Source organism: Saccopteryx bilineata, chromosome 11, assembly GCF_036850765.1.
Source record: "Saccopteryx bilineata isolate mSacBil1 chromosome 11, mSacBil1_pri_phased_curated, whole genome shotgun sequence".
NCBI lineage: Eukaryota > Metazoa > Chordata > Mammalia > Chiroptera > Emballonuridae > Saccopteryx > Saccopteryx bilineata.
The window spans coordinates 69797060-69810398 of NC_089500.1; the positions used below are offsets into that span (position 1 = coordinate 69797060).

Below are 13339 nucleotides of genomic sequence, written 5' to 3' on the forward strand. Positions count from 1 at the left end.
CCCCCCGCCCCAGGGCCCAAAGCACAGGGACTTCCCACAGGGGGCCCCCACCACTGCTTCCTCTCCCAGCCCTGACCTCTGCAGAGCTCCGGGGAGCAGGAACACGGGGCCTCTCTTACACGCAGGGCAGCAACCGTGCAGGGCTATGAGTCAAAATAGACAACTTGGCACTCAGAAGCAAAACTTCTATTTCATCATCCTTCTGTCTTACAGTTCCCAATGGACCCAACAGCTGGACGGCTTAAGGCCAGTTACAGCATGAGCAACTGGGGTCGAAGACCAGGCCTGTCTGACAAGCCTCCTCATAGGTGTGCCCACCCACGCAGTTGTAGAAGGCTCGCTTGCTGGTGGGGCTCGGGTAGAGACCACTGGGCTTCCCGACACAGAATCCGCTATCGCCAACACCGCCACTCCCGGGAGCCGCAGTGACCATGGGGGCCGAGGCGGTGCCCGGGGTAGAGGTGGGCACTCTGCAATCTGAAAAGAGTAAGAAAAGGGGTCTTCAGTGGACTCCTTTCCACGTCTCCAGAACAAACGTCATGTCTGTAGGGTGACTGGGGCTTTCTCTCAGCCAAGGGCACATCTCGCCTGAACCAGTGGTTAAATGCTCTGGGCCTGACCCGGATACCCAAGTTCACAGCCCCGCTCTGCCTTGAGCTATGTGACTTATCAACATTATCTTCTCTGAGCCTCAATTTCCTCCTTGTAATGACTGGAAGGGAGGAATGATAAAATTCTGATAGAATTCTAACAATCTTTTAGAATTATCATGTAAAGCATTTTCTGATGTGCTTGGTATATAATATAGCAAAGTATTGTGCAATTATCAGCTTTTATTTTATTTTGCAGGGAAAAATAATGTTTATCACCTCTATCACCTAAATGCTTCCCAAATACTATGTTCCATTACCCCCCCCCCAAATCCTACAAAGTGGGGCAATTTAAAAGATCCCTTAATTCATCATAGCTAAAGCAAGAACTGAGATTCACAACCTGTTCTATTTGAATTCAGAGCCTGGGCTGTGCCCACTATACTGATACCATTTTCTTTAACCACTTTATTGAGGTATGATTGTCATACAATAAGCTGTACATATTTAATGTTACAACTTGAAGAGTTTGAAGATCACCACAATCTATAAATAAACCCATCACTGTCAAAAGTTGTTTTTTTTTTTTTTCTGCTCTCTTTATTATTATTATTTGTGGTAGGAACACGTACCATAAAAATAAATGCTCCTAGCAAATGTTCAGGTACAAATACAGCATCGTTAAGTGCAGGCTCTGTCCTAGGCAGATCCCTAAGACTGTTTCCATCTTGCGTCACTGAAACGTGCCCTTTGACCAACACCTCCCTTATCTCCCTCCCTAGTTCTTATGTTTAAGGAGACAAACAACACATGTCTTTAAGAGTGCCTGGGAGGATAACAGGAAACCCAGAGACAGCAGGCCTGGCACAGAGTAAGGTCCCACGGTCCCACGCTTCTCCCAGGCCGCCTGGACCCTTTGCTTTCTGGGCCAGCCATGATGCTTGGGGCTGGGGCAGAATTGTATGTGAGACTGACTGTATGTAACTCCATGTCTCATGGGGGGGGGGCAGGTGCAGCTGGACCCCTTCAGGGTTCTGTTTCTCTTATCCCTTTCCTTATCTGCTAATTTTTTAATCTGGGCCTTGTTTTGTCTTCGCTGCTCCATACAATTCATAAAGGCTGGAGCTGGGCAGGTGAGGGCAGGGAACAAGGTGTTGGTGGTCCCTTCCCCACCTGGGCTCCGGGATGTCCAGGTCACTGTCCTGGGGACCCCTCAGGAGCTCCACAGAGGGAAACTCTCAGGAAAGGTGACAGGTCCTTCCTCAGGAGGACCATCAGCCGTGACTGGCCCCTAGAGAGCCACCTGCGTCTCTCTCTACGTCCCACAGGCAGGCTCCACGTGACAATGCTGGGGCAGGTGGGAGATGTCGGGGAGGCCCCCCTGAGGCCAGGCTGCGGGGCGCTCTGGGCGGCCTTTCCTTCCTCCATCATGGTGCCAAGTGTGCTCTCCTGGCTGGGGGGGGGGGGGCATGTCGCTACTTATTGGGAGTGGAGACCCCGAGTGCAGATTTGAGGGCGTTCATGAGCGGGTATGCGCCCTGTCCGCAGAAAGTGCCCGTGAAGTCATCCAAGTCGATGGCCCAGACCATGGCGCCCCCGAAGCCGTTCCTCAGCAGCCACTCAGCCTGCGGGAGACAACCGGGGGGGGGGGGCTGTCGGGTGTCCTTGCATAGTTTCAGGGAATGACTCGGGGGAGGGGGGACAGTCCGGGCCTGAGAGGAGGGCCTGGGAGCGCGGCTTCCCTGCAGTGACTTGGAGGTACTCACGGGCATAGCTGTTCACAAGGAGAGATTTTAGGACTACCAAGGCAGGGAGAAGGAAACTTGGGCCCAAGCAGCCCTTTCTCCCTGCCTTCTGCAACCACCAAGCCCCTTCTGAGCAGGCTGTCTGAGCTGGAGCTGGAGCGGGCTGTAGTGTCATTAGAGATATAAGGCCATTCACACAGCAAGTGTCTGGGCAAAGAGATAGGGCTCCTGACAGGGAGATATAGGGTCAAGGGCCCGGGGGTCGGGAGGCTGTAACCACCCACCCAGACCTGCACATCTCGGAAGCCTAACATCCCAGATGATCTCTGCCTCCTGATTCTGGTTCAGCCTGTACAGATTGGCTGTAAGCGGAAGGGGGAGAACCCTCATTGACAGTGTGGGCCTTGGAGTGGGGGAAAATGCCTGCCTGGGAGAACCGGATCAGGACCAGAACCGTGCAGGGAGGGGACTGACCAGGAGCCTCCAGGAGTGGGGGAAGCGGGAATGTGCCGGGGAGAGTGAAGGGAGGCAGCCATGCAGGTGCACCTGCCGGGCTCTGGGCCGGGCCATCAGCCGGCCCCGAGACGTCGCCCTATCTCTCTGCGTGTCTCCTGGGGCTGTAGCTCCGATGCGCTTGGGGGGCAGGTTCCGTACTTCTTCCAAATGTGCAGAAGGAAGGGTGCAGAGGGCCTTACCTTGAGGGCAAAGCTCTTGGGGTCACCATACCCAATCCACTGGTTCCCCTTGTAGGCGTAGGGCGCCTCCTGGGGGCGTTCCATACCTCGGCGGCCCCTTTCAGGAAGGAGCAGACCTGGGCCGGTGCAGGAAAAGCAGTCAGGGCGCGGGGGTCCTTACTCTGCTCAGCCCGCCTCTTCCTCTCCTTTCCTGTCTCTTCTGGGACGTGCTCCCCACCCACCCCTCCTTGCTGGAAATAACAGCACGTGGTTTCCGTTTCATCCCAGCTCCCTTCCTGCTTCCTGTCCGGTTGCACCGTGGAGAGATGAGACGTGGGTTCCTATCCTGTGTCTGCCGGTACCCGTCTGCGAGACAACGGGCAGGGCAGCTTCCCGGGGCCTTGTGCCTCAGTTTCCCTTTGAAACAAATTTACCTGTTCCTTTTATTGGAACACTTTCCCCCCACAGAGGAGCCAACAAGGGGATGACAGAGAGAAGGGTTAGGGCTTGGAGCCTGATGACTTAAGTTTGAATCCTAGCTCTGGCACTTACTAGCTCGGCAACCTTGAACAACTTTTTTAACCTCATTGTGCCTCAGTGTCCCCTCTTGCATAAGAGGATAAAATCAGCACCTCATTGTTTGTTGTGAGGGTTAGATGAGATAATATATAAAAGCCACTTAGAACAGAGCCTGGTTGCCTGCTTACACTCAGTAAATGCTAACTACTACTGGTATTTTAGATGCACATTTACTTTAAAGGGTTAACATTTAAGATGTTTCAGTTGTTCACTCTACCTTTCCCTCGATAGCACACGGGTGCCCTGTATTAGCTATCAGGGCATCAATTCTCTCCTCATGGAAGTATCTTCAGTCCTTTAGAACAGAGGGAGTGGCTCTCCCAGGCATCCCAGGCCCTCTGGGACATTACCTCAAAGTAGGCAAGAGTCCCAGCCTCCTGGGTATATGGCCCGGCAGCTTCGGGGCCAGAGGTGGGAGCATCCAGGCCATGGTCGGCAGGGTTGGTGAGAGTGAAGGTACGGGCATAAGCCCCAAAGCCCACCATCAGCTTCTCAGCAGGGATTCTTCCAGTAGTTCATGGCATAATCCTGGGGCAAGGTCAGGACGGTGTTAGTAGGCGGCAGCAGAGCATGCTCCCAGAGGCCGGTGGAATAGCCTATGTTTTCTACCAATTCCCTGGCCACCCCACATGCAGCATGCAGCCAAGCCAACCTTATAGAAAGGAAAGGAATGTCTTCCCTGCTAGAACCGGCTGTTAGACATACCTCACTCAAGAGTTACATGAGGTAGGTAGTTAATTGGGCCCCGTGTCAACTAGAAGTGAAATGCTCTCTTATCCTCCTTCCCTTCATACTGGACTGGGGATTTGTGGGATAACCAGAGTTTTCAGCCATGCATCCTTTTGTCCCCGTCTGGCAGCGCAGAATTGTTGGAGCATGGGGTATGCACCTGGGAGGCTTTCCCACACCCATTGTAAATTTCTCGTTAAATTCACTGAAATCACATCTAGCCAATCTACCCACCTACAGCTCATTAAGAGGATTCATTATTACACCTGCTATGGCATACGAGTGAGGAAGATAAACTCATGGCGCAGGGAGAGAGTGGAAGGGAGGTGAGGAAGAGTAGGGGAAAGGTGGACCATGAGATGTGCTCCTAGCCTCACTGGAAATGATATATTTAAAGGTTTTCCATTGTTTGAGATTAACCCCCAAACCACTATTCCACCTCCTTTGGTGTGAAAGACAAATACCTACACTTAACCAGAAGGGCAGGGAAGTAGGGAACCCAAGCGGGGTTAGGAAAGAATGTCGTCTTCATCTCTGTCAACTTTCCTTGCATCCCTTCCAGTCGTTGGCCAGAGATCCCATGACACGCTTCAGAGACACGTTTCATACTGGACTGGGGATTTGTGGGAAGTGTGTCTGGGGATTTGTGTGAAGCCAACTGAGTAGGGCTGGCTCTCCTGAATCTGTTCCATCACTCACCACGTTAAAGAATTTGTAGTCTCCCTGGTCATTGGGTCCTGCAAACAGGGGGCTGTTCTCTCCTGTGAAGCCCTCCCAGGAGCCCCGGAGGTCATAGGTCATCACATTGATGAGGTCCATATACCTTGGGTGGTTGGGGTATAAGAGAAGAGAAAAGGTCAATGAGAAGTCACACTCTCCATCCCACTCCCCCTAAAGCATCTAGTCCCTATCTAACACATCAGGGGTAGTCAACCTTTTTATACCTACCGCCCACTTTCGTATCTCTGTTAGTAGCAAAATTTTCTAACCGCCCACCGGTTCCACAGCAATGGTGATTTATAAAGTAGGGAATTAACTTTACTTTATAAAATTTATAAAGCAGAGCTACAGCAAGTTAAAGCATATAATAATAATTACTTACCAAGTACTTTATGTTGGATTTTCACTAAGTTTGGCAGAATAAATCTTTATAAAACAACTTACTATAGTTAAATCTATCTTTTTATTTATACTTTGGTTGCTCCGCTATTGCCCACCATGAAAGCTGGAGCGCCCACTAGTGGGCGGTAGGGACCAGGTTGACTACCACTGTAATAATACATTGTTTGCAATCATGCCATAAGGCAATGTGCTTTAGTATTTCCATTTCATTCTTCCTCACGTTTATCTCAAGAATACCTGGTGTATAGAAAGCATACAATCCATAATCGATATAGAGAGCAGCACTCAGACCTTCAAAACTTGTCGAAGTTAGAGACACAACTTTCTCCAAATAGCCTTTTATCATTGAAAAATCTTAGAAAGAGATTTAGAAATAAGTCCAGTGCTCCTGCTGGCTCCTCATATCTCTCAGGAGTTAGGATCATCTTATTCCTTTGGGATAGATCCCTCTGTGTCCAGGATACCTGGGCATTGGCCAATCTATGGGGGAGGTACCAGGGTTGCTTAGCCCTGAACCTGGGCTCCCGGGCTTGGGGTTTACTTACTTAGACATCTCAGGGATCTGGTAGGCGGTCTCAATGGTGCCTTTGCCGGCCGACACGGCTGCAGAAATCAGCAACCTCGGCTTGTGACTCTGCATAGCCTCTTGCTCAAAAGTCTCATACAGTTCCTATGGAACAGAGGACGGTGGACTCAGGCTGGAGGTTCCTGTGATCATGTGACAAGGTCACAGTTCTTAGGAGGAAACCTGCAAAGTGCTCAGTGTAGAGCATAGAGTCCTTTGACCCCAAATACTGTTGTTCGTATCTGGAGACAACAGTAAATTAGTTGTCGCCCAAAAACTTGTAAATGAGGGAACATTGATGACCCTCTGAGCGTTATACTTTAAAATGGATCAATAATGTCCAGAGCAGAAAATTAAAACACACACACACACACACACACACACACACACACACCACGTTATATTTTGACACAGATGGCGCCTAGCTCTGCAAACTATATGTGATTGAATTTAATAATCAGAAAAACCAGCTATGGAAGAAAAGGAAATAAGGGTATCAAAGAAAACATTGGTGCTCAGGCAAGTGTGACCAGGGGAGAGGGTGCCCTCACCCAATAACTGCCTGGTCCTGGTGGCAGGAGGGCCCACGTCTCAGAGTATGGGCTGCTGAACTTCTGTGACCAGCCCATCGTGCCCGACATGCTGCCCACCATGCACCTGTCTGAGGGCTGTCTGACTTCCCACAGCGGTGCCCAGAGATGGGGTGGGAGTGTCTCTGTGCCCTTGGCAGTCATAGTTCTCACTGTTAGCCTATGATATTTCATCAGGTTGCCCAATGTCAGTCTCTATAACTTGGCCACGTGAGTTTTCCCTGAAAAAAAAAAGATCTGATCTTGTATTAAAGAAATTGGACTTTGAGCCAGAAAGGCTGAGAGCGCTACCCTGGGCTGAGGTGTGTCCAGCCTCTGAGAACCCCTACCAGATAGAGACCTTCTCCTTGGACAGTTGTGGGTCAGATCCTCTGTTCTTTGGACATGGGGAGGGCGAGTCACCTTCAACAGGACAGTGAAGAGCTGCTGGGTGTCCGCAGGACTGCCACGGTTGCCCGGATACTCCCAGTCAATGTCCAGCCCGTCGAAGTTGTACTTCCTCAGAAATTGAATGGCTGACTGGATGAAGGTCTGGCGGTTCTCAGCAGTGGCCACCATGTTGGAGAATCTGGAGTCAACACATCACTATGGCCACTGTGGCAGTGATGGGCTTTGATAGGGACTTTCTCAAGGGCAGGATTCTCTCATGGGGCAGACACAATAGTCGCCTAAGGTCCTGGGTCCTCTGCCTTGTCATTGAGCCTCCTGACTATTTGTCTGGATAGATATTCAGTTATTCAGTCATTTCTTAGACATTGAGTAGTGCTGGGGTATAGTGGTGAGTAAAGTAGAGTTTCTGCCTCGGAGAAGCTCATGTAGAAGAAGGCAGAGATAAGTAACTAGAGCTATAATGGACAGAACAGACTGCGGGAGAGCTCTGGCCAGGGAGGTCTAAACTGAGATCAGAGAAACTCAGAGCCCTAAGTAAGCTTGGAAGAGACTAATGTGGGAGTGAGTCAGCCGAGGCTACAAGGTCTTACCCCTGGGTTCCAAAGTTCAGCCACCAACAGAGAGCAGGGTTTTCAGATCTGTGTTGCTGAAGATCAAAAGATATCGATGTGAAATAAATTCCACTGACAAGGAGATACCGTTGCTGGTCAGGCCCTCCGTCCTCCCATCCCACCCCTAAGCAGCCTCAGAGCTGCCCCCTCGCTAGTCTAAGATCTTGGGTTGGGAGCAGAGGTCTCTGTAAAAGCAAGATGCTCTCTTGCCATGGGCACCTCCAGGCACAGGATAAGTAGTCATTGAACAGGCTGTCACTCCCAATTCTGCCAGTGGGTGGACGGATACTGGTATGGCAGGGAGATTCAGAGGAAGAAAAGGCGGGGCATCCTGGGAAGTGGGAGGAGCCTAAAAGCGGTCTCTCAGCACAGGTGGTGGGCAGGCTGGAGTTTAGCACAGGCAGTGGGCAGGCTGGAGTTGTTGGGATAAAGCTGGAAAGAGGCAAGTCTGAGTCTCTTAGAGGGAAGAGCAGGAGTAAGGCAGTGAAATGTCTACCGTCTCCTGAGTGCCTACCAAGTGCTATTGTTTCTATTAGTCTCGTCTGACCTTTAGGTGATATTCAGAGGATAAGCAATGTGTTCAAGATCACCCATCCAGTAAAGTAGCAGAGCCAGGGTTCAAACTGAACTCCTCTAACTCATAGTGTCTCCCAGCAGGCACCAAGAGCCGGTGTCCTTGACCTGCAAACTTACCCGTTGGGTTCCCAACTGGACCAGATTGTTAATTAACCCATCTGATAAACTGGTGAGCCGTTCCTGGGTTCTGCCACTTACTGGGCTAGGGAAACCTTTTAACATCTTCATAGTTCAGTTTCTTTAAGTTTAGAAATTGTTCTTTAAAATTTTCATATGCCTACATTATAGTGTTTGTTATGAGGGTTACATACATAATAAATAAAAAAACACCTAGAAAAACGTCTGACATAGCAGCCACCTGATTAATACGCTCAGCAATTAACTGGCCCAAGAACCATCTTAGGTTATCTGGGGAGCTAGCTCACAGGTTGGTGTGGGATGCACTGTAGCATGGCAAACTCTAGGGGGCACTCTTCACAATGGTCCCATCTGGGCACATCCCGGGTCAGACAGACTACAATCTGGTAAGAAAGTAACCCAGAAAAATGACAGCAACCTGCCACTCCCGGGCAGAACATGCTGACCACTCTGCCAACGAGGCGTGAGAGGGATTGTGGTCGGTACTCAAAGACTGGGCCTGCTGGTGCTGGTATCACTCGGGGAACTTCTGAAAGGCCCGTATGGAAACCTCCAACCCAGCGCAGAGCCCAAGCCCAGGACGCACTAGCTCTTGAGGCCGTTGATGCCGGCGTAGAGGACCTCGTCGTTCCACTCGATGGTTTTGATCCGGCTGTCGGCCATGCCCGCGAAGGTGTAGACGAGGTGTGTGCAGAGACAGGGGTCCACGTTCCCCGGCAGGTAGCCGCCAGCCCCGGGGCGGTACTGGCTCCAGTTGGTGAAGTAACACACGATTTTGGTTGCTGTGCCTGGAATGCAGGAAGTAAGAGATGACCCCGGTGCTGACTAATGTCCCCCTCCCCTGAGGGACCCTGGCACTCCCCGTCCTCGCAGGGGGGCACTTACCCAGCTGCAGCAGGAGGGCCATCCCTACAGAAGAGAAGAGACCTCGGTCAGAGGGTGGCAGGGTCATCCTTGCCCTGGACAGAGAGACCAGCCCTGGGGAGCACCGGCTGGTGAGGAGAGAGGAACATCCGCGGTCTATGTCCCCTCCGCTCCGGGTGTCCAACCTGGACCCTGGCGTCAGGCTTCGGGGGAGGGTGGCTAACGCAGGCATTATGTCCCCTCCGCTCCAGGTGTCCAACGTGGACCCTGGCATCAGGCTTCGGGGGAGGGTGGCTAACGCAAGCATTATGTCCCCTCCGCTCTAGGTGTCCAACGTGGACCCTAGCGTCAGGCTTCGGGGGAGGGTGGCTAACGCAGGCATTCAGAGAGCCACCTGCGAGCTCGGGTGACAGAGTGCAGCTCAGGAACCAGACAACCGATTGTTATTCTTTCAACAAACTCATATGAAGTGCTGTGTGCTGGAGATAAAAAAGAAAAAACTAGACAAGGTCTCTGCCCTCAAATTGCTCACAGCCAGACGGGAAGGTGGAACCCGTGAGCACAAAGGTGCAGCGCAGTGTGACACAATGATAAAATTCAGATGCACACAGAGTCTCGTGACAAACATGGAAGACTTCTCAAGAGAGGTGACATTTGGGCCGGGTCTCTCGGCTCTCTCTCCCTCTGGTGTTGGTGGTGGCTAATCTCCTTCTCAGCACTTGTCACTCTGAAAGATCATGATCTGTCTCTTCCCGTTAGACCGTGAGCTCTCCCAGGGCAGAGACTGTGCTTCCCGCTGAGCCTCCACCACCCGGCACAGAGCCTGGTACACAGTCACCCTTCGATCAACATGTGCTGAATGAAAGGACCCGAATTGGAGCCGAACTGGAGGAGAAGCGGGTTCGGGCAGTGGGTCCCTTCCCACAGCAGTCTCCCCACACTGAGAACTAGCCCTCACTTCTCCCAGAACCGCCTTCGGGCTACTCTTCAACTCAGATGACGCTTCCGGACTGGATTCCCTTTCAAGCCGCCCAACCAGATGCGGACGAGCTGTTGTGCCCGCCGGCTCCCTGATCTTTCCCGTGGGCGGCTACTCACAGCTCAGGCATCATCGCGGGGAAGGAGTCAGCGTGGGAGAAACGGCATTAGCTCTTCAAGGCCTTTCCAGCCCCCTCACCCCTGTCCCTACCTACTGTACACATTCAGATAAAATCTGCCTCATCCACTTTTTTCTACTAATTGCTCCTGTTCTCTGAGTAACCCTGGGTCAAGTCCATGCATGGAGCTCCTGCTCTGTGTCTAGCGGTGAGGAGAAAACACAGAACACGAGGATGGAAGAGGCTAGCCCAAGTCTTCCATCACCCCACCTGGGGGAAATGACCTTGTCCTGGTACACCAGAGTTATCCATTGCCCTCCTATCTGAAGCCCTCGGGTGCTCAGTGGGCCCCTTCTTCCTCCCTCCTTCCTTCCCTCCTTCCCTCCCTCCCCCTCTCTCTCCTCCTTTCCTTCCTCCCTCCCTCCTTCCTTCCCTCCTTCCATCCCTCCCTCCCTCCCTCCCTCTCTTCCTCCTTCCTTCCCTCCCTCCCCCTCTCTCTCCTCCTTTCCTTCCTCCCTCCCTCCTTCCTTCCCTCCTTCCATCCCTCCCTCCCTCCCTCCCCCTCTTCCTCCTTCCTTCCCTCCCTCCCTCCCTCCCCCTCTCTCTCTCCTCCTTTCCTTCCTCCTTTCCTCACTTCCTTCCCAACTATGGGATTACCCAAGGAGTCCGCAAGGGCGACAGGGGAGAGTGCAGGTGGCCGTGGCGCACAGAGTGGGGGTGGGGACGCAGTGAATGGAGAAGGAGCAGCTACTCCGGAAGCTGAACTGGGTCACCTGGGAAAGACTCACCAGCAAGAACCAGCAATTTGCCCATTTCGGTGGGAAGTCCTAAATGCAAGTTCCAGGCCTGAACGAACACCTGAGAAGGTTTTTATAGGGAGCATGGCAGGCCCTCCCTAGCCTGCACCTGGCTCCCTTCCACAGGCAAGGTGGGAGTCAGGAGCAGAGGGACAGGGGGTCACACGGCCCCGTCTACCCTCTGACTTTTATCTGTGTTTGCCTTGTTGGGTAATCAACACAATGGAGACTCCGTGAGAACAGCCCTAAAAGGCTGTTGACTGATGGTATACTTAGGAAAATGGCACAGCTGGCACCGGTACGAGGCTGGCCCAGGGTTCAAAGTCATTTCAGAGTGGGCCCCAAGGGGAGGAGTGTAGACGAGGGGAGTCAGGCAGCCACTGGCTGGCCAGACAATGTGGCCGACCCTGCCCAGCCTCTAACTCCTTAATCCTGTTGTAGCGAGAGATGTCAGGTAGTGGCTAGAAGGATGACGTTTCACCAGGTTTGGGACGAGAAAGCATTACTGGCCAGGGGTGCTTCTGTTTAACTGAAGGTGGCCCGGTTTGCAGAGGCTGGAGGGAATTCCTGGGGGAGGGCAGACACCTCTTATTAGGCTTTGACTCAGAAGGGAGAAGCAGCGAGAGGCCCAGGCCCGGGACAACGAGTCATGCAGATCAGAGAAGACAGCTGCAAAAATGCCTGTGGGTGGAGGCTGAGAATCACACTGCTTTAGGATCTCCCTTCACTCCATTCCCAGCCTTACTGCCCATACAGAAAGGGATGCACCTACAGGAAGCCCACCAGGATGCCACATCCCAGAAGGCAACGAGAGGAGCAAAGGCATGGCTGCTGTCCTCTGGAAGGACGCAGGTCCAGTTAGGACAGGGTGGCACTGTGGGCTGGCAATGTGGTAGCACCTCCCATTTAAAGATCTACCAGATGAGTTCTCAAGATCTTCTGAAAGGTACTGATCAGATCCTTGGGAACTCTGGATCCAGCCTCATTTAAGGACAGTCTGGGTTCACAGGAAATGCGGGAGTGGGTCCCTCAGATGTCTGGTATATGTTATGGAAGGCTGATGGCATTTCCACAGCTATTATCCACAGCCTCCCGATCCTTCTCAGACCTCCAGCTCAGCTGGCTTCTGTCTGAACCCTAGTCATTGACCGCCAAGAACTTGAGGCGTTGCCGAACCAGTACTGGGCCGGTCTTAAAACTAATAAAGGCTAACATTCACTCGGAATGCCATGTGCCAAGCGCTAAACAAGAGGCTCTTTCCTCCTTAATCTTCTGCATGTTTGCAAAGCAAATGGTTCTCTCCTCATAGCAGGTATGAGAGATGGCTCCGGAGAGTTTGGGGCTTGGAGCCCAAGACAGAGACCTCTGGTGGACACACAGGCTCCAAGCAAGGCCGAGGTTAAGGTGTTGGGCAACTGTCCATGATGATCAAAGTAACAACAAACAGAGAACATGTGACCTCTCCGGCTCCAGCCCCGAGGCAGCAGCCGTGGTGATGTTATGCCCAAGCACAAGCAGATTGCCACTGATGAACTCCTTTTTAAGGAGGGGGTGATGGTGCCCCAAAAGGTGTGCCCACACTTAACACCCCGAGCTGGCAGACAAGAACGTGCCTGATCTTCACATCAAAAAAGCCATGCAGTATCTCAAATCACGAGGCTATATGAAGAAATAGTTTGCCTGGAGGCATTTTTACTGGTACCTTAGCAACGAGAGCATCAGGGTCTCCGTGGTTACCTCCTCCTCCCCTGAGATCATGCCTGCTACTTTGCATGCAGCTGGCCTGAGACTGGCAGGCCAAGGCCTGAAGGTCTGGAGGGTGAGTGACCCACAAGATGCATAGCAGAAGAAGCCACAGAGACACCTACAGACAGAACACTGTGCCCTCCGGTGCCCACAAGAAAGCTGAGGCCAGGCCTCAGTCAGCAACCGAATGAATTCCAGTTTAGAGGTGGATTTATTTGGTCGTGGACATGGTCAACCAGCTCAATAAAGTTAGAGGGATTATTTTATGTTGAATTAACTCATGGTCAGAAAATGTAAGCCCAGCCTGTCCAGGCAGTGGCGCAGTGTATAGAGCATCTGACTGGGATGCTGAGGACCCAGGTTCGAGACCCTGAGGTTGCCAGCTTGAGCGCGGGCTCATCTGGTTTGAGCAAAAGCTCACCAGCTTGGACCCAAGGTCGCTGGCTCGAGCAAGGGGTTACTGGGTCTGCTGAAGGCCCGTGGTCAAGGCACATATGAGAAAGCAATCAATGAATAACTAAGATGT

The 13339-nt window shown here is 52.2% G+C and overlaps 1 protein-coding gene and 1 pseudogene across 1 annotated transcript; one reads left to right on the forward strand and one right to left on the reverse strand.

Moving 5' to 3' along the window:
• Positions 1 to 241: 241 nt before the first annotated feature.
• On the reverse strand, positions 242 to 11092 carry LOC136315237 (acidic mammalian chitinase-like). The gene is given in 14 exon segments (XM_066246675.1): positions 242 to 470; positions 2070 to 2215; positions 3031 to 3107; positions 3110 to 3146; positions 3939 to 4089; positions 4091 to 4116; positions 5017 to 5140; positions 5985 to 6109; positions 6997 to 7162; positions 7575 to 7593; positions 7596 to 7630; positions 8896 to 9097; positions 9195 to 9218; positions 11059 to 11092. Coding segments are annotated over 14 exon segments (1386 nt in total). The 5' UTR covers positions 11084 to 11092.
• LOC136315236 (small ribosomal subunit protein eS10-like) lies at positions 10453 to 13060 on the forward strand (annotated as a pseudogene).
• The last annotated feature ends 279 nt before the right edge of the window (positions 13061 to 13339 follow it).